Raw genomic sequence first — 21,562 nt, 5'->3', positions numbered from 1 at the left:
GTCCAGTCTCCAACCTACCCTTTGTGGAAAGGTTGTAGAGAAGGTGGTGGCACTTCAGCTCCTGCGGTCCTTGGATGAAACGGATTATCTGGACTCTTTTCAGTCTGGTTTCAGACCTGGCTATAGCACGGAAACTGCCTTGGTCACACTGATGGATGATTTCTGGTGAGCCCGAGACAGGGGTCATTCCTCTATCTTGGTGCTACTTGACCTCTCAGCGGCTTTCGATACCATTGACCATGGTATCCTTCTGGAGCGACTAAGGGAGCTAGGAGTGGGAGGTACCGTGTTGCAGTGGTTCGCCTCCTATCTCTCTGGTCGATCACAGTCAGTGCTGGTAGGAGGACAGGGGTCAACCCCTAGGCCCCTCATTTGTGGGGTGCCTCAGGGCTTGGTCCTTTCTCCCCTCCTATTTAACATCTACATGAAACCACTGGGTGAAATCATCTGACGACACGGGGTGGGATATCAGCAATATGCTGATGATACCCAGCTGTATATCTCCACCCCTCATCAATTCAGTGAGGCAGTAGATGTGATGTGCCGGTGCCTGGAGGCTGTGAGGATCTGGATGGGAGTCAACAGGCTCAGACTTAACCCAGACAAGACCGAATGGCTCTGGGTATTGCCCCCTAAAGACTATGTCGATTGTCCATCCTTGGTTCTGGGGGGTGAGAAAGTGCCCCCCTCAGAACGGGCTCGCAATTTGGGTGTTCTTCTAGACTCACAACTGAGACTGGAACAACATCTGACAGCTGTAGCTAGGGGGACCTTTGCACAGGTGGTCTGGTGCACTAATTGTGACCCTACTTGGATCAGGAGGCTCTCCTCACAGTCACTCATGCCCTTGTCACCTCACGGTTGGATTATTGCAACACGCTCTACATGGGGCTACCCCTGAAAAGTGTTCGGAGACTACAGTTGGTCCAGAATGCAGCCGCGAGAGTTATAGTGGGTGCGCTTAGATACACCCACATTACACCAATTCTCCGCGAACAGCACTGGCTCCCTATTGGTCTCTGAGTGCAATCAAGGTGTTGGTCATTACCTTTAAAGCCCTATATGGCTCAGGGCCAGGCTATCTTCGAGACCGTCTTCTACCACATAGCTCTCAGCGACCGGTAAGATCCCACAGAGTTGGTCTCCTCCGGGTCCCGTCTAAACAATGTCGGCTGGCGGGCCTGTTGGGGAGGGCCTTCTCTGTGGCTGCCCCGGCTCTCTGGAACCAATTACCTCCTGAGGTCCGGACCGCCCCCACCCTATTGGCCTTCCGCAAAGCGGTGAAGACCTGGCTCTTCTGGCAGGCCTGGGGCCGTTGATCTCGTTATAATGATTGTTGAGCCTAGCAACCTGCTCAACACCGCTAACATGTGTTGAAAGCATCGAGGGACATATACATACTTGGTGGTGGTGGCACTGGGTGCAGGTGGCCGTATGCGGGGCGAGGGGAGGTGGTATCGGTGCGACGGGCTTAGGACGTCTCCAGATGACGCTGCAACCAGCACCTTCGAGAACCAGCACCTTCGAGAACCAGCTGAGGACACTTACCCGCTAACATGGGTGTGGTGATAAGCAGGGGCGCGGTTTAAAAATGGTTAATAAGAAGGGAGGGCTATATAAACGCCCGTTTCTAGTACACTGTAGCGCCGATTTCATTCGTCTTTTCGAGTCACAGCGTGTAGCCGTCCCCGGACGCAAATAAACCAGCGTGCCAAAAGGAGCTGAAAGGGGTGCTGCTGTGTTTTGATTGCGTCTTGCACAGTCAAGTTGAGAATGATCTTGCGAGACCCGGCCACGAATAGGAGTGCATGTGTTTTAACGTTTTTAAAGTTTTTAATGTTTTTCTTTTTAACATTTTTTATGAGATTGTTCGCATTGTTTTATTCTTTGTTGTAAGCCGCCCAGAGTCCCTTGGGAGTTGGGCGGCACAGAAATGCGACAAAATAAATAAAATAAATAAATGGCTTCTCAGCAACAAATGGTACCATCTAATCAGATAAGATTAGTATTGTACTTGCAAGCTGGTGGGGAAACTGAAGAAACGTTTTTTTAAAAACTGTTACTCTGGAAATTACATGGACATGCAGTCATGAGGGGTTAAACGCCATTTTTACCTTTACCAATGTTCATTAAGTCATTTTGATGCCCATTTTATCTCTTGAAATAAGTGTTGAAGTCATTGGCCCACAAAAATAGATGAATATGGCAATGTCTGTTGATAATTGTTTAATTTGATTTCATGCTCTTGATAAGTGGTACTATGTAATTCAAACATCTATAACCCAGATTTTGAATTTAAATAGCATTTAAATCCATACAAACAAGCCTTTATTATGCCTTTATGCCAGAAATCACCACATAGAAACATAAAAAGCGTAAAATACAATGATAACACTATAATTATAATGCAGGCCATAGTCAGGATCACCAAAATTAATACAAATGTTCAGTTGTAGATGGGATGAATAAAACAAATAGAGGGACAGAATCAGGCAATCTGGGAAGATACATCAGTCCTGGTGGGATAGAAGGATTGACAAATAATCATTGCTTCTGAGCTTTTTGATTAAGATCAGGTGTAAATATTAAAACTTTAAAATTTACCTATCACAAGCTCAGTGAATATTCTAAGAAATTACCTTGCTGCTTGATTTTATTTTCCCTTACGTTAATTTAATTTTTAAAATGAACTGTTACAGCATTTGGCAGTTTTAAACACAGAGTGTTCTGTTTCCAGATAGTTTTAAATTATAAGAAATATTTAAAAACATATTAATTCTGTCTTTACAATATTGGTTATTAAGACAGTACTGCTTCTTATACATTTCAACATATTCTACTATAGTCATTTATCCCTAATTTTCTTTTCTTTTCTTTTTCAAGGACCCACTGTTGTCTTCCAGTATGAAAGCACCTCAGAGACCCACTATACAAGTTTGACTATAGCATGGCGGCAGGGTGGACAGCCTGCTCAGATCTCTGAAACGATTTCTTTGCTTCGCTTCAGTATTAAATCCACTCAAGACTTCACGTTTTGTTCTATGCTGTACAATTACAATTCATTTATGCAAACTGACTAGTGGGTCTTTGTGTGGCTTTCTGCACTCTCCAATCTGATTTTCTCTACTCTTTATTTAGGAACAATAATGAATTATTAGAATGCTAGTCCAAGCTATCTCTTGGCATAATGCAACTTTAGGCACACAAAGACCTACTATTTGTACTGTCACATGGGAAATTGTGTTCTCATGATTAGCATCATATGTTTCCTATGTTGATCTCTCACTATGCATTTCATGTATGATCCTGTACACGGTGACAATGCTATTGTGAGAAAACAGAGCAGAGATAGAATAAAATCTGTTGTGTTGTTTTAAAGGCACTTTATATCACTGTTATGTCTATATATGTTATATACTAGAGCTCTTTAGTTTCACCTGAAACAAATATATAAGGTGGCTTTTGCTACAGAAGTTGGAAATATTCTGCCCTAAATACTACACACTTCTTGGTATGTTAAAGGAGAGAGTAACAATTTTTTTGAAAGCTGGACAAAGTTTGTTTTTGAGAAAAACTTTTTTTAGAGCCTTGCTGAAAGTCTGAGAAGCCTTTGTTTCTTAAAGGTGCTTCTCCCTTCTGCCCACCCTCCCTTCCCTCTCATTGGTCCTCATTGGTCCATTCGGGTGGTTGTGGGATTGGTGGAGCAGCAAAAAGAACCTTTTCAACTGTGGAAGACTTAAGGGAAATATCTCAATGCTCCTGGCATTATCAGCCTTCCAAGAGCATTTCAGATCCTGGTTGTGAGGGAAATGAGCTTGTTGCAAGAGAGGAGCAAGACATGGTACTGTGGGTATTGTGGGTCTATCAAAATGAAAAGAAGCCTTTTGGAGACCACATACCTTAAGATATTTAGAAATAGCATGATATTGCATTCTAGTTGTTTGTGCCTAAGGTTAGAAAAAATCCTCAAAAGAACACTATATTATGACAGGATAATACCGGTCATAATGTAGTGGGCAAGACTGACATTTTTGGCTCCCCTCCCCCATTATTTGGATTTTAAATGCAAATTAAATATATGTTTTAGGTTTATTTTTAAGAAAAAGTACAAAAAAATACCACTGAAAATTAGATACCGTGTTTCCCCTAAAATAAAACCCTGTCTTATATTTTTTTGAACCCTGAAATAAGCGCTTGGCCTTATTGCCATGCGCTCAAAAGCCCGATTGAGCTTATTATCAGGGGATGTCTTATTTTGGGAGAAACAGGGTATTTGCTACCAACATGATATTGAAGAGACCAAGAAGCTAAATAGACTCTACAGTTGCCCTCCCCTGCCCCATTTTTAACAGATACATTTTTTAAAAAACTAAAGCACTTTTTAAAATTCCCAGCAATTTAGATTTTTTTTACTACTGCATTGCTTTCTGGGAATTTCTTAGTTAACAATTTTTTACTTTTAACCAAAGTTTTGGGTTAATTTCTTTTTTCATTCTTGCTAACATTTTCTAACATTCACCATTATCACCTCACTTCATGGTGCCTTTTTGGCCAGACAATCAAGCTTTTTTCCTTCCCTGATGTAGTCCATATCCATTTGTAAAGGTAGCCTTGTCCTGCCTGCTAAACTGTTCTAGACGTCTTGGATAGTTGTGCTGTGTTGCTGTCAGAATTATCTGCCCTGTTTTCAGGAGGTGTATTTGCATGTGAGCATAAATTAGGTGGGATTTGGGGCTGTGTGGAGTGACCCAACTCCCATCCTGTTGGTTTACAGATACCAGTATGAAAATTAGTTCAGTACTCTGATTGAAAGAAGTTCCCCATTTCTTCTGTACAACATTAGATATTTAATTTGGAGTGCATATCCATTTTTTTTCAATATTCTAAGGGTGTAATCCTAAAATTCTTTAATGAGTGATTTATTTTCTACAAAGTATTTTTAGCGCCATTGCCTCACAGTGCAGCCTGTGCATATTTAGTCCGAAATAAGCTATTGTGTTCAATGGTGCTTAGTCTCTGATAAATGTGTTCAGAATTGCTATTTAAATGAATATAGTAGGCTTATCAAATCACTGATGCCTTTATTACTAGTACGAAGTAATGGATTGTAGGAGGAGGGTCTTTCATGCCAAATTGATCAGTTAGGTGCCTAAATCAAGTTATAAATAAATAAATGCTATCTTGTCTCTATATTATTATTAACAATAGCAGATCTGCAAATAGCTCAATGTTAAATTGATGATTATCCCATACTAATATTTATCATGACCTAATACGTTAATCAAGGTACATGATGGTCTTGTCTTGCAAAGCACAGTTGTAGTTTAGCAGCTGCCAATTAGAAGATCTCTTACAGGAGATATAGCAACTAAATCCCAAATTAAAACCAAACCTTAAATTCTGTAAATTAATTCTTGCCAAGCTATAGTTCACCAGCCATTTATAGTGGCAAGACGAGTGTTTAGTCACCTCTTTGAGTTTACCAAAATAGCAACAAAAGCAACAAAATGAAGTATATCATTCTCCTGGTAGACCTCAGGTTTATGCTGTGTAAGAACTCCCAACATCATAGAACATGGAATCATATGCCTAAAAGAGCCCTGACAGATCCCTGCTCAAATGGTTATACCATACTGATCAAAGAGTTGTCCAGTCTATTTCTGAAAACTTCCAATGATAGAACATCCACAACCCCAGAAAGCAAGTTATTCCATTGTTTAATTGTTCTCACTGTCAGAAAATTTCTCCTTGCTTCTAGGCATGACCTCTCTGCCAATAAATACAGGAACTGAAAATTTTTGTAGTTTTGGTTGTTGATTGGTTGCGTGGGTTTTTAAGGATGAGAATGTGAGCAAAAAGCCTCTGAGGGGTTTATTGCTCGTTTCTACCTTTAAAAAGTTTTTAACCTAAAGCTAAACTTGGTACAATTTCAGGCTGTTTCTGAGGCCTGAGGAGTTTTAATGGCAGAAATGGAAGCATTGTGCTTTCTGAGTTTATGGGAAGGGGGGTGGGAATAGAAATTGTGCTGCTGGACATCAAGTATTTTGCTATTAAATTTCAGTTTGATACAAGTAGTCCTCAATTTACGACCACAATTTGACCCAAAATTTCTTTTGCTAAGTGAAATGGTTGTTGATTGAGTTTTGCCCCATTTTATGTCCTTTTTTGCCAGAGTTGTTAAGTGAATCACAGCAATTGTTAAGTTAGTAACACAGTTGTTAAGTGAATCTGGCTTCCCCATTGACTTGGTTTGTCAGAAAGTCGTAAAAGGTGACCCTCGGACACTACAACCATCATAAATATGAGTCAGTTGCCAAACGTCTAAATTTTGATCAGGTGACCATGGGTATGCTGCAACAGTCGCAAATGTGAAAAATGATCATAAATCACTTTTTCACTGTTATTTTAAATTCAAATGGTCACTAAATGAACTATTGTGAGGATTACCTGTAATCTCAGGGTACTGGGGACTGCAGGTTGTTCATCCTTGGCTTATCGGTTGCAGAAATGAATTTAACCATATTTTAGAGTTCAAATAATGTCTGGTTGATTTCATAGTAAAAGAGTAATGGGTGTTTGCTTTGGTGTGGTGGACTTAATTTAGCACTAATTATTACTGTTAGAATGAACAAATGGTTACTGTACCAGTAGGGTGAGTTTAAAAAAGGATGTTTTTGTCAGTCTATAAGTTAAAAATCTTCAGAGATAAAACATATTTTAATGCAAGAGGTACAATATAGCTCAAAAGAGGTACAAACTATTAATTGACATTAATAAGAATGTTTGATATGCTTAGGCTATTTTGCTATTATTTATTAGTATTCTATTTTGCTGAGAATTCATTTCTGTATTTATAATTTTATTTCTAGTATATTAATATGTTAAAAAAGCTAGGCCCAAACAGATAATGGCATAACTAAATAATAATTCAGAAACGTGCATAAAATTTGTGTATGGTTATAGTGAGTTATACTTGCTAAAATTTCAGAAAGGAGTAGTTTAAAAAATATATTATGCAACAAATTATTTGAGTAGGGTTCCAAATTAGGATTTTGAGAAACTTACCCAAAACAAAATTTACATAGAATAGGGGAAATTTTCTTCTCCTAATTTCAATATCCCAATTTACAAAAGTTACAAAATAGTTTTCTTTGTCACATGGATTTTCAAAATAAAAAGGAGACTGTTATGATAGTTGAATCCAAGTTTTTACGCATTCAAAGATGGCTGTATAAATTATGTTCTTTAGCTTTAGATATGAATAGCTTTATTTTTCTTCATTTGGATGGCTAAGGTTTTTTAATATGATCAAAAATAGATAACAGTATTATAGCATATGAGGCAAATTGCTACAACATGTTATTTGTCCCCATTCCAGAAATGGAACTGAAGTTCTCCAAATAGGAATGAGGGATTTCCTAACTTAGAAATTAATATTCAGCTTTCTTAAAGTTTTTAGTTTGTGATTTCTTGACATTTTGAATGGAGTATGAAATAGCTGTGACAATGCTATTTTTTCTGTTTGCAAAAAGAATGTAAAAGTTAGAGTTCTTGATTTTTATTTTTACAAATTAATTGTACTACCCAGTGTGATTTGCCAGAAACGCACAAACCAGTATTTGCTAAAATATGTCCTATGACTTGTATTATTTTTCTATTAAAGTCAATCAGTGATGACAGACTTCCAGCTGTAGTGGTGTTTTGGGCTGCTACCGCAAAACGCTGCTTTCTTGTCATTAATTATGTTTGTTTCCTAAATATCACTATGCTGTGTGCTGTTTTGATATTTGTATTTTGAAGCTTTCTAGTATTAAAGTAATGGAATAATAATCAGTGTTTTGCAAACACAGCCTATGCTGTGCATGAACATTGTTTTTTGAACACTGGAAATAACTATGCAAAAATATTTTATTAAAGAGACACACAGAGAATATCCTTATTGATGTGTGATTTCTTTTCAGCACACATAACCATTCTCAGGTTTGATGATACATTTTCATAAATTATGCATTTGTGTTGTTCCTTCATTATATAACCAACCAATCACTAAAATCTTCTGGAAGATGATCACATAGCTAGAGCGTACTTTAATCAATTGGTGTATGATAACACATTGTAAGCCGCCCTGAGTTTCCGGAGAAGGGGGGCATATAAATCAAATTTTTTTAAAAATGATAGAGGAGAAGTTGTCATTTCTAACATCAATTTAAACCTGTTCATTCAACACAGGTTTTCAATTCTCATCAAAAAGAATTCCCAGAATGTAAGAAGGAAGTTATTACTATTAAATTGGGATCAAACTTGTAAAAATTGATCTCTAAACAAGATCAAGACTAGTTTTAAATTTATAATAAAAACATATAACTCTGCAAAGCCAAGTCTTTTAACACGGTATGCATTGCTGATTTTTGCTTTCCTAGCAGGTGCTATAGATTGTCAGTTTCCTCCTTAAATTGTTTTATTCCTCACTTATAAGTGCTACTTTCTCAACTAATCATGTTATTAGGGAGACCAGTGGCATAGGTTAAAAGGACATGCCCACATCCTTCCACCCATTTACTAATTCACAAAGAGATTTCTCTAGTCATTGGATTGATAGTGGTATTCCATAATTCTCAACCAGAGAGTCTAATGCTGTGGCTAATGATGCTGACTATTGTGGAATTCTATGGTTAAAGAAAAACCAGTTTTAAAGGTCTTTATGCTTATTTTGGAAAAAAAAAATAAAGCTTAGGAAATCATCTCTGCCTTTATATTTCTCAGAGAAATTAGCATTACATTTTGTCCTGGATTTAGAATGGGTAGGTTTGAATTTATGCTTTACCATGAAGCTCACTGTGACCCTAATTCACCTGCATTTCTCATAGCTTTGTTGTGAATATAAAAGTGGGGGAGAACCATGTAAGCTGGCATTTTTCATCACACACAGACACACACACACACACATACATGTATGTGTGTGTGTGTTCCTCGTCTTACGACCACAATTGAGCTACAATTTATGTTGCTAAATGAGAAATTTGTTAAGTGAGTTTTGCCACATTTTATGACTTCATGCCACATTTGTTAAGTGAATCACTGCAGTTATTAAGTTATTAAGGTTATTAAGTGAATCTGGCTTCCTCATTGACTTTGCTTGTCAGCACGTCACAAAAGGTAATCACATGAATCCAGGACATTTGCCACTGTCTTAAAGCTGAACATTATTTAAATATGCTTCCCCACATACAGTTTACATTTCTTCTCTGTGTTAGGGCTACAATAATTCACAGCAGTAGAATAATGGAGATTCAGCAGTATTTAGGATTAAAATGATTAAAGGCCAATTGAGCTTGTATTATATCTGAGAGGAGCATACTGAAGTCTGTTCTTAAATTGCCTGTCAAAACATTCATAGAAACTTCAAACCTCATGAGAAATCTGGGGGCCTTAGAATTTGGAATTATTTTCTTCGAGGAGTAATTTATTCTCTAGGAGAGCAACAAAAAAATTACTGATAAATTCATATGCGTTCTCAGAAAATATTTCTACTGACAGCTGTTCATGATTTATGGTAACTGGTTTGTAAATGAAAATGGTTTACTGAGAACAACTTCATATAAAACTATCAGTATAATCTTTTTGCTTTAAATTATTTTTTATGGTGCAAGATTTTTTGTTTGGAGTTATTTTGAATATTTTCTATATAACATGCTAACCAGTCATTTCTGTTCTCTTGCCAACTTTATTATACTTCTCAGTTTAGGGCATATATGAGAATGATCATGTTTTTTTCACCAATTGGCAGGACAATAAGGATAGTTAGCTTACATATCAGTATTGGTAAATGGTTTTCTTAATAAATAATTACCTGCATTATTCATGAATAACATCTATGAATAATTTTAATGTACTAGTAAAAGAAGATAGATAGGCAAACTTTTGGGGCCCGTTTACATATTTGGCATTTCGAGAATATATTGGGATTACTTTTATAAAAGGAAGAGCTTATCTCTTACCCAAATACTTGCCACGTTGGGCATGCCACAAAATGCCTACATTCCAGGATCTAAATCAACACACTGGTTTCCCACACCCTCTCTTATCTACTGAACATTTTCTATCCAGCTTTTACATTTTACTTGGTTTGAGGCAGATGGACACTTCCAAATCCCTGGATTGAAACTATCTAGCATTTTTATTTTATCAGAGGTGCACTATGCTCCAAAGTTTCAAAGGCTTTGCTGTATATATTATGGTGCTTCTTTCTTATTATTGAGTGCCAGTTGTTCTTTTCCTTAGTTGAAAGAAACTTTTGGGGAAAAAATTGGGTGGAGAGAGAAACCTTTTGCAGGCCAAGGGAAGTAAGAGTCAGCCACTTGTGCCCAGTTTGTAAATCAGTGATGTTGGATAGAGCAGAATATACTACAAACATAAAATTGTGATGTAACATGAACAGCTCAGAAGCAGACAATAAAATAAATTTAGCAAAACTCATAACTTCTACAGTAATTATGAGAACTAGAAATTATACCCTTGATGAGAACCATGCAGACATCAGGAAGTGTGTGTGTGTGTGTGTGTGTGTGTGTGTGTGTGTGTGTGTGTACAATTCCTGGAAGAAACAGATTATCTAGACCCGTACCAATCGGGTTTCAGGCACAGACACAGCACGGAAACGGCATTGGTCACCCTGGTGAATGATCTCTGGCGGGCCTGGGATGGGGGTTATTCCTCCATCCTGGTCCTACTTGACGTCTCAGTGGCTTTTGATACCATCAATCATGGAATCCTTCTGCGGCGACTCGGGGGGCTGGGGATAGGGGGCACTGTTCTACAGTGGTTCTCATACCTCTCGGGTCGCACACAGTTTGTTTGGGCGGGGGGACAGAGATCCTCCCCGAGGCCCCTCACTTGCAGGGTGCCACAAGGGTCGGTTCTCTCCCCCTTGCTCTTTAAGATTTATATGAAGCCGCTGGATGAGATCATTCGTAGTTTTGGGGTGAGGTATCATCAGTATGCCAGTGATACCCAGCTTTACATCTCCACCCTGGACCAACCTAGGGATGCCCTTTCCGTGATGTCTAAGTGCCTGGAGGCAGTGCAGATCTGGATGGGTAGGAACAGGCTCAGACTCAACCCCTCCAAAACGGAGTGGCTGTGGATACCGGCATCTCATGGTCTAGCGCCCCCATCACTTCGGATGGGAGGGGAGTTACTCCTTCTGAAAAGGCTCGCAATCTAGGCTTCCTCCTGGACTCGCGACTGTCCTTGGTCGACCATCTGACAGCCGTGACAAGGGGGGCTTTTGCACAGGTTCACCTGGTGTGCCAGTTGCGCCCTTTCCTAGACAGGGATGCCCTTCGTACAGTCACCCATGCTCTCGTCATCTCTCGTTTGGATTACTGCAATGCCCTCCAAATGGGGCTGCCCTTGTGGTGCACCCAGAGGCTCCAACAGGTCCAGAATGCAGCCGCGCGGTTTGTTACGGGGGCTTCCTGTTACTCCCATGTTACACCTCTCCTGCGTGAGCTGCACTGGTTACCGGTGGTCCTTCGGATCCGCTTCAAGGTGCTGGTACTTACCTATAAAGCCCTTCATGGCATGGGCCCAGGGTACTTGCAGAATCACCTTCTCCCTGCCTCCAACCGCCCAGTGCACTCACATAGGACTGCCCTCCTCCGGGTGCCATCGGCCAGACAATGATGGCGCCCAGGATGAGGGCATTCTCTGTGGGCGCGCCGACCCTCTGGAATGGTTTACCCATGGGCCTCCGGATGGCCCCCGACCTCCTCTCTTTCTGTGGTGACCTGAAGACATGGCTTTTCCAACAACCTTGCTGATCTGATGGGAGCTTTTAACTTTCATTTTTGGGGATTTTAATTGAGTATTTTAGTTGTAATTTTACTGTTTTATTGTTTTATCTTTGTGAGCCACCCTGAGTCCTTTGGGAGAAGGGCGGCATATAAGTATAAACAAACTAAACTAAACTAAACTAAACCTATTTCAGAGTCAATTTTGGGTTTTTTATTCATTAAAAGAGTCACTGAGAATTTTCATTGCCTATTTGGTATTGAACAAATAAACTCAAAATGATTAAGAATGCTTAATTTTACAGGGTGTGCTGATCTCCAGAGCCTTGACACAATGCAACCCATGGAAAGGAAGAAGCAGGGTTATATACATGAGCTGATCCAGACAGAAGAAAAATACATGGATGACCTTCAACTTGTCTTAGAGGTAAGATCTGCTTGGAAAGAAAAGTTGTTACTGTATAAAAATGTCTTCATTGCTTTTAATTAAATTGGAAGGTTTTGTGAGAAATGACCATACAGTATAAATAAAACAGCATGCATACCTCATCATTCAATACAGTATTGTAAGAATCATCAGCCATGAGGATTTCCATATTTTATACAGTAAAACACACATTATGAATATGCAGTGTAATATTTTGTTTGGCCTTCAGACAAATCAGCCATCAATAAATACATAGATACAAACCACATTTACACACCATTCGAAAGAGACAATAGAAAAGGTAAGAAGGAAAAAAAGACCATAATGCATCCAACCCAGGAGCCAACACCCAGATAAGCAGGGATTAACCCCAGACAATCAATCTAACAGAAAACAATAGTCTAAACAGGGAACTACCAAGAAGAAAGTCCCCCATCACTGGCAGGACAAACTACTATATATTAACAGGGAGCAAACCCACACTCTCTAGCCTTGATGATGTTACTTAGTCTGGTAATAAACATCTCAAGCAAATACCAAGTCAGAGAGCACCAAGGACTCCAGAGATAATTATGTCTTGTTCAAAATGCGATTGTCTTAGTTATCATATGATGTCTCCCTTGAAATCATTGGAATTGTTTAAATATATATTGAAAATAAGACATTAAATGACTGGCACAGGGGTGAAATCCAGCAAGTTCTGACAGGTTCTGGAGAACCGGTAGCGGAAATTTTGAGCAGTTCGGAGAACCGGCAAATACCACCTCTGGCTGGCCCCAGAGTGGGGTGGGAATGGAAATTTTGCAATATCCTTCCCCCAGGAGTGGGGTGGGAATGGAGATTTTGCAGTATCCTTCCCCTGCCACGCCCACCAAGCCACACCACACCCACCAAGCCATGCCCACAGAACCAGAAATAATGGTAAATGGATTTTACAAACAAGCCAAGGATTAAATTCAACTTTACATAGGAAATGAAAGGACAACTGGCGACTCCAAACTTTTAATTTTATTATCAAGATAGTTGTCTGAGGAAGATTACAGACTGAACTGTAACTTGTTATGGGCTGGAGATCTTTATGGAGGAAGTTGGACTTCTAGATGGTATGCATAAATATCTCTGAATTTATTGAAATAGAAACAAGCAGCTCACAAGAAATAATAAAGAGCAGCATACTGAGTTTTTGGGATAAATACAAAAAAAGAATTAGTCCAGATTTATTATCTCTTACTTCGTTAATTTTTATGAAAAGGAAAGCAGAAAGAAAGCAGAGAAGAGAAATTATTCATATAACTAAAGATTTTATTAATAAGACAATCTCGTAATACTTTTATTTTTGTAATACCCTCATATTCCACATTGATTTTAATATTGCAAATGAATAGTATTGTATTAGAAGAACTGCAGAAACAAAAGGAATACTTAGAGATTTGATTGAATTTGAAAGCCTTACAATATGAAATTTGGAGCAATGCTGGGTCTTATTTATAGATGATTGCTGAAATATGACTCAGAAATTGAACAAGTTAAAGACTGTATAATTATATAAATGCAAAATTAGATATAATGATAGATATGCAAGAATGGGAATTTAAGTGGAAGGAGGATCAAATTTACATACCGTACTTGGAGAAAATTAATGTAATGTATTTTATTTGCTGGCATATTACTAGAGGTCTGATTGCTAAAATGTATAGTTCATTTTCTGAATATTGTTGGAAATATAATGATTCAGTCAGATCAAGAAAGAATGTTTGATCCTCTTGGTAGAAGAATGGCTAAAATCAGTTCGTCTCCCATAGGAAAAATATACAGATTTGAAAGAATCAGTTTTCTCCATCAGGTGAAATAGAAAATGGAGTTCCAGAATTACCAGAAAGGAGTTTAGTACCTCCTGTCACAGTGCTACAGGAGAGAAAGAATCTGCAGTTGTGTTTTTTCTCAAAATTGATAAACTGAAGAGGAAGGCAACAGTCCTCTTTGCATCTGATTACACTAATTCAACAATGTCAAATATTTTGAAAAAAAATTACCAGACAGTTTGAGTGCAATAGAAAGAATAAATAAAATATTTCATAAATTATTACTTATTGAATCAATTGTGATTTGAGTCACAACTAATAGTTCTTCCTCTCTGTAGGTTTTCCAGAAACAAATGACTGAAGCAGGCTGTCTCTTGGAAGCCGAAATGGGATTAATCTTTGTCAACTGGAAAGAGCTCATATTGTGTAATACAAAGTTATTGAAGTAAGTTCTGCTACTGTTTTGTTAATTTTTGTCCTGCTAAATGCCTCAATCCAAAACAGCAATCATATCATTAAGTTATATCCCCAACCACCCCAATATTGTTGAATAGAGACACAAGTTATCTTTTAGTACCTCTTATCTCAGTTTTAAAATTTTCTCCAAAATATAAAGAGCATGTGTCCCTGCTTTCTTCCTTAAGGTTATTCCGTTGTATTTTCTGCCATTTATTGCCTGATTTGATACGAGTTTGAAGGGAGATTTCTAGTTTGGCATTCAGAGTCTCTCTTGATTGCAGTTCCAGGGTTTCAGGCACAGTTCCAGGCACTGGGAATTCCAGGGTGCTCATAGATAACCTCCTTTGGCACATTCCAGGCTTCATGTCCTGATTTTATCTTTCTGATTTATTTATTTTTTAAATAAAATAAATATTGAAGCAGTTTGAGCCTCAAGCATAATTTTCTAAGATTTTTTCTGGAGCTCACACAGATTCCAGAAGCATTATTACAAGATAAAAATGATAGAGGACTATAATCCAATGTTTTGTTTGGACATTGAGATAAGCTGGGATGGTTAACATCTAATGCTAAGTTTATATTTGTAATTTGCTTTTGGGCCTTTTGGTTGTAAATAAGATTGACTGAGTGATGGGATTGATTGATTAGTAATGCCCTAGAAGGCTTCAGGAGGTGCTGGAAAGCAACCTTGTCAGTGTTCCTTCTTGCTAAATAAAAGTTTTGTGTATTGTTAAGCCCACCAAGACAACCATTTTGCAAAGTATTCGAATTCCAAGTTGGCAAGTTCTGAGAGACTGCATTTTACTTATTCGGTGTGCCTGCCAGATCCACATATCTCCTGTTTCCCACAGTGTCCTGTAAAACAGAAAGCCTTGTTTGCAAGACCTTCTATAGCTTCATCTTTCTGGAATTTCTGGAGTCAATCTGTTTTCCTATGGATTTTTTTTTTCCAGAGCCCTTCGGGTGCGCAAGAAGACTGGGGGGGAAAAGATGCCAGTACAGATGATTGGTGACATCTTGGCTGCTCAGTTATCCCATATGCAAGCCTATATTCGATTTTGCAGCTGCCAGCTTAATGGAGCTGCCTTGTTACAGCAAAAAACAGATGAAGAGCCAGAGTTCAAAGAATTTTTGAAAGTAGGCTGTAATTCAGTAACTCTCTCTTCACTATCTTTCCTTTCCCTTTGGGTTACATGTGCAAGTATAACAGTAACTTTTTCTACTTGAAGAATAGAAGCAAGCCTTGACTCCCTCTCCAAAAAGCAAAGGTGCCCCTACTGAAGGCCGTAACAGCATGTATAACTTGCTGTAGCGATATATTTTAAAATTACTCTGATGTCCATTAATTTGACTCAAGCCATTTTTCTTTTTCACTGTAAAAATGTAGAGCTGTTAGCAGTTTAACAAAGATGGTGCATATTGATTAGGGGAAGGACAAAATTTGCAAGTACATGTTGATGCATGTACAAAAGGGGCAGGGCATTGATTGCAATGCTGCACCTGCTGTGTTGCAGGTTTGACATATACAAATAACTTGTGGATGGTGCTGAGATGATGCCTTGATTTAGATCAATGAATCTGCCTTCCTTCTTTCTAGATTTCCTTTATAAAAATACTTAGCACATTGAAGGAAATGTTAAGTTAACTGGGACACCTTCAGTTAGGTTACATTATCTCATTATGTAGTTTTAGTCTGTGCATTTGCAGCTTTAGTCAGAACCAGTTGACATGACTCCCACCCTTATCCTATTATTTATCTTTTTTTATGCATATGTCCGTTGGAGGGAATCATGCAGTTTCTGAATTATGAAAGCCCTTTGCTACATTTAAAATGAACAATCTCAATATTAAATATAAGGCTGGTATTTTGCCCAAATCTCAGATTTCCTGACAAGCAGTTTTGTTATAGTTTTCAAAAGTTAAGATATCCTCTTTTGTAAATTAGAGGCACAAGTGACTGGTTACGAAACATAGAAAATCAACCGTTGTAAACTTTTCAGAAGCTAGAGATGTTCTATAATTCTATAATGTATGTTTCTGTTTCAAATTTGTTTAAACTTGTAGAAATTGGCCTCAGATTCTCGCTGTAAAGGCATGCCCCTGTCCAGCTTCCTCTTGAAACCGATGCAGAGAATTACTCGCTACCCTCTGCTCATCAAGAGTGTGAGTACCTGGTTGCTCTTTTTCTGAATCTCTGAGTAAGTTGCCTGATGTGGAAGGGTGAATACAGCATGGCAAATACATTTATGAAAATATAAGAATGGGTTTTTTTTCTCAGTATTGCCTTTTACTTAAGCCATGAGTTAATTTGTCTTTTTCTGCAACCAGATTCTGGAGAATACCCCTGAAACTCACCCTGATCACAATAATCTGAAGCAGGCTCTCGAGCGTGCTGAAGAATTGTGTTCCCAGGTGAATGAGGGGGTGCGTGAGAAGGAGAATTCAGACAGACTTGAATGGATACAGTCCCATGTCCAGTGTGAAGGACTGGTTGAGGTAACTGGGGCTCAGTGGTCAAGAAATCCAACTCAAATGTGCTATTGCATAATTCCTACGGCATGGAAGAAATGTTAGATAACACCTTGTAAATCCTTAGATAATATCTGAATTACATACCTAATACATTCATCCATGCTTTATATAGGCAATGTATATAGAGAGCTTACCAGATGTACAAGAATTTTTTTAAAAAAGGAAAAGACGCTGATTTAATGAATTTTTGGAACAACTACGTAACAATGGCAATGAAAGATACTGGGGCCATGCACTGCCCCAGAATATGCAAGCTCCATAATGCTTTCTGCAAATAGTTATCCATTCTGAGACTTGATTTGTTTCTAGATGAATGAAAAGCATGCCTTTTAAGAAAATAAAAGATGTTAAAAGACATGAAATCTCTTAGTACAAAACCCCAAGGCTACAGAAAGATGTTTTACATCTTCTAAAATAATTAGTTCAAGTTCCAGAAATGTTCAGAGGAATGTTGTATCATTATACCTTTATAAGCCTGTCAAAACACAAAAGCAAATTCCAAAGCCTATTAAAAGCATTTTATAGACACTAAATATGTAAAAATGTCATATTCCAAATTGAGAAAATTGAATCATTTGTTAGGACTAATTATAATAAGACATGCTTATCAGCAACATGGTTTTTAAGTGGAATAATTTATATGGTGAAGAAAATCAGTGTGCTTTGCATCATTTTCTTTCTCTCCTAGCAACTGATTTTCAACTCACTGACCAACTGTTTGGGACCACGGAAACTTCTGCACAGTGGCAAGCTTTATAAGACAAAGAGCAACAAAGAACTCTATGGTTTTCTCTTCAATGACTTCCTGCTTCTCACCTACATGGTGAAGCAGTTCGTCTCTACAGGATCAGATAAACTGTTCAGCCCCAAATCAAATTCCCAGTTTAAAATGTACAAAGTGGTAAGTGAATTCAAGAATCTCAGAGTACTTTCAACTGGGAGGAAATGGGATTTCTAGGAATAGAAGTATGTTGTTCTTTAACCTGTAACTTTCTTCTTCCAATATGCAGCTGGTGTTAATTGTATTATGTTAATTGTGTCACCTTCTATTAGCAATAATAGTTTTGAATTTACTGATCAAAACTCAGCTAAAGTCATTATCTGTATCAATGGAACTTATTTTTTCTAAACTGCCTAAGCATTGGTTAGAGGCATAATGCACCCAAATTGTGGGCATTTTTTTAAAGAACAAGGTTGTTCCATTCAATATCATTATTTAGCCAAATTTCAGCAGCATACCATTAGATAAACACTTGTCTTTCCTTCTTAAGATAAGCAAAGGAGCCATACTGGTTATGGAAGTGTTGCTGTGTTTTATTATTATGCAATTAAATTTACTTTCGTGCATTCAAATTTGGGTGAGTTTCTAGAGGCATGTTTTTTCTTGGCTATGAGCACATGGATGATGTGTGCTCTGGCTATTCAAATGCGTCGAGCTTTCTGGAAAAGCCTGTCTTTTCCTTTGTCTCAACAAAGGAACAACAAATATACACTTGGGAAGGAGTTCCAAGAGAATCCTTGATGTGAAGATTAAACTTAATCTCCTTGCTTAAAATGTATAGAGCTATATTCAACACTTTTATTTTTTAACAAAAAATTTAATTTGTGGGCACAATAGGTTCTTCAGAAAGAATGGCTGCCTGATTTAAAAAGAAAATAATAGATGAAGTGATTATGGTTATCAAATTCCTTCAACTTGTTTTTTTAAAGAAAAAATAAATGCACTGAATTAAATGTTATTTGCATGAATAGTTGACTCTTCTTTCAAAATCATTCCTAATTTCAGATACAAAATTTATTCAAAACAAGCCTCTTCAGATTAGCAAGTTTTTCAATCCCTCTTTGCTAATCAGCCTGTCACTTTTTGCTGAAATGTTTGAATTAACTAAATCAAAATCTGCTTCTTCCAGCCTATTTTTCTTAATGAAGTCCTAGTGAAATTGCCAACTGACCCTTCTAGTGATGAGCCAATTTTCCACATCTCCCATATTGACCGAGTCTACACACTGAAAACAGACAATATAAATGAGAGGTGAGCCTCCAAATTCTTGCCTAAAAAAGGAATAAAACATTTTCTGAATTTCTTTCCCATGAAATGTCAAAATGTATGCTGTTTTCTTTTTTGTTATTATGCTTGTTCTTGGATTCTTTGACTGTAGTAAATCTTTTACTATCCAAAAGGCTGCTGTGAGAAAATCACTGAAAACAAAATGTTCAAACACAAGGGTATATCACAAATTGGCTGCATACTTCAACTTTGTATCTTAATACCTAAAAAATAGATTGGTAATTTCATGAATTGCAGAAATTATAGGATTCATTATACCTGTAACCAGAAACCAGATATAATGAAAGTAAAGAGAATACTAATTGCCCTAAGGGAGACTGGCATAGAAAATCCCTTAAATAGTCTGTTGCAGCTTTAACATTCTATAATTAATGGTACTATAATAAATAAATAGAGAAATTTGCTGCGTTTTGTTATATGGCTACAAACATTGATCAGTACATCTATGTATGTACTATATATCCCATATTTAAAGATTTCTTATATTTCATGTTTTCAGGAGTCAATAATTAGGAATGAAATTAGTATGTGACATTCACAGATTTGTGTTCAGTTGAAGTCAAACCTCTTGTTTTTGTTATGAATAGAATAGAATAGAATAGAATAGAATAGAATAGAATAGAATAGAATAGAATAGAATAGAATAGAATAGAATAGAATAGAATAGAATAGAATAGAATAGAATAGGTTTTATTGGCCAAATGTGATTAGACTCACAAGGAATTTGTCTATATTATTACCCTTTAACAAAATTATTTATTCTTGTAGAACTGCCTGGGTCCAGAAAATTAAAGGCGCCTCAGAACAATATATTGAAACTGAAAAAAAGAAACATGAAAAGGCATACCAAGGTGATGGTCTGCGATTGACTGCAACTTTTAGTAGCAGCTATTTTTGTGTTTTGTGAGATTGGAAGGATTTGGCATTTATGTCAAGTGATATATTGTGTTAGCCAGCCGACATTTTCAAAAATTCTAAGATGGCAGTATTCATCAAAGATTGGGTTTTAAAATGAGTAGTACCATCTCTAAAGATGTACTAGATTCCTTTTTACTTAGGTGTAGATGTGTTAACAGAAAAACACTGATTGTACACCGATCTGTATAAATACTAATTGACAACCAGGTTGCTGTAGTACCTATTTTTCATGAAACAATCCCAGAACAAATTGATCAACTTGCAAACTGCAGAAATAGCTTTTGTGCAAACCTGCCAATAGATAGCATGTTCTGAATTTTATTTTCACATATCATTTTTCTTTCTTTTTCAGCTCGATCACAAAAAAGCTCAGGAATAGGACGCTTGATGGTACATGTGATTGAAGCAACAGAATTAAAAGCCTGTAAACCTAATGGTAATAATTCAGGGATGGATTGTCAACTATCTGGCCAAATAGTTTAAACTAATTGAGGGGGGATTTGCTGTTCCAAAATATAATATGGGGCCTTGCAGGGGAGATCTTTTTACCTGTATAGTAATGGGGAATATATGAATAATAAAGGTGGGATATAAATTAAATAAACAAACATGCTGAAGATAATTGCAGACATTTATAACCAGATATTAAAACCATGAAGTTATTCTTTGGAGAAACTGTTGTGAATGCACCCTTTTGGCCTTCTGGAAGGTGTTAAAACCTGGCTGTGCCAGTTGGCTTGGTGCTCTGTGTTGGAGGAGGCGGGTGGACTAATAAGAACAAGTAGTCCTCGACTTACAACCACAGTTGAGCCCAAAATTTCTGTTGTTAAGCGAATTAGTTGTTAAGTAACTTTGAATTTTGATCAACCTGACCATGAGGATGCTGCAATGGTCATAAGTATGAAAAATGGTCATGTCACTTTTTTCAGTGCCATTCATTACACTTTGAACAGTCATTAAATAAACTGTTATAAGTCAAGGACTACCTGTATGATGCCACCAATATACCAATCTTGCCTTTGGTTTTTATTTCCGTATTTAAGGTTCTTAATATTTATTATTTTAATTGTAATCCGCAGAGTTGTTTTGCAGAGTGAGATGAGTAGCATATAAATTTAACATATAAATAAACAAATGCACTTCTGTTTTGAATTAAGGAAAAAGCAATCCATATTGCGAAGTTAGCATGGGATCTCAAAGCTACACTACCAGGACACTGTCAGATACCTTGAATCCCAAATGGAACTTTAACTGTCAATTCTTCATCAAAGACCTTTATCAAGATGTATTGTGTATCACCATGTTTGACAGGGATCAGTTTTCACCGGATGGTATGTGTGGAATTCTGTTTTTCAAATATTTAAAATTTCCTTCTAATTCTAGTGAATAGAAAACAGAAGCATAGATTCAAAACATTGCAAGATCCCTACTGATTTCGATTGTCCAGAATATGCTGTGATAATGCTTAATTTTCTTTATTTCTCTAAGATCTCTCTTCATTGTCTATTCATGATTATGTTTCCCATTTGGTGATCTGACTTAGGAATGTTGTTGTTGTTATGCA

At 37.4% G+C, this 21,562-nt stretch overlaps 1 protein-coding gene across 5 annotated transcripts in view; it reads left to right on the top strand.

Moving 5' to 3' along the window:
- The window catches only part of ITSN2 (intersectin 2), a 72,834-nt gene that overhangs the window by 49,428 nt on the left and 1,844 nt on the right, over window positions 1-21,562 (top strand). For all 5 annotated transcript variants that reach the window (XM_087882223.1, XM_087882222.1, XM_034426826.3 and 2 more), the window contains 10 exons: window positions 12,098-12,219; window positions 14,360-14,466; window positions 15,434-15,617; window positions 16,545-16,643; window positions 16,809-16,976; window positions 17,701-17,913; window positions 18,923-19,044; window positions 19,849-19,931; window positions 20,351-20,434; window positions 21,156-21,329. In XM_087882223.1, coding sequence (XP_087738349.1) covers window positions 12,098-12,219; window positions 14,360-14,466; window positions 15,434-15,617; window positions 16,545-16,643; window positions 16,809-16,976; window positions 17,701-17,913; window positions 18,923-19,044; window positions 19,849-19,931; window positions 20,351-20,434; window positions 21,156-21,329 — 1,356 coding nt within the window. The remainder of the gene's footprint in view (window positions 1-12,097; window positions 12,220-14,359; window positions 14,467-15,433; window positions 15,618-16,544; window positions 16,644-16,808; window positions 16,977-17,700; window positions 17,914-18,922; window positions 19,045-19,848; window positions 19,932-20,350; window positions 20,435-21,155; window positions 21,330-21,562) is intronic.

This window comes from Pantherophis guttatus, chromosome 1 (genome assembly GCF_059756535.1).
Source record: "Pantherophis guttatus breed Tessera chromosome 1, ASM5975653v1, whole genome shotgun sequence".
Taxonomy (NCBI): domain Eukaryota; kingdom Metazoa; phylum Chordata; class Lepidosauria; order Squamata; family Colubridae; genus Pantherophis; species Pantherophis guttatus.
Note: the sequence above shows the minus strand (reverse complement) of the source record. Positions and strands in the feature narration are given on the sequence as shown.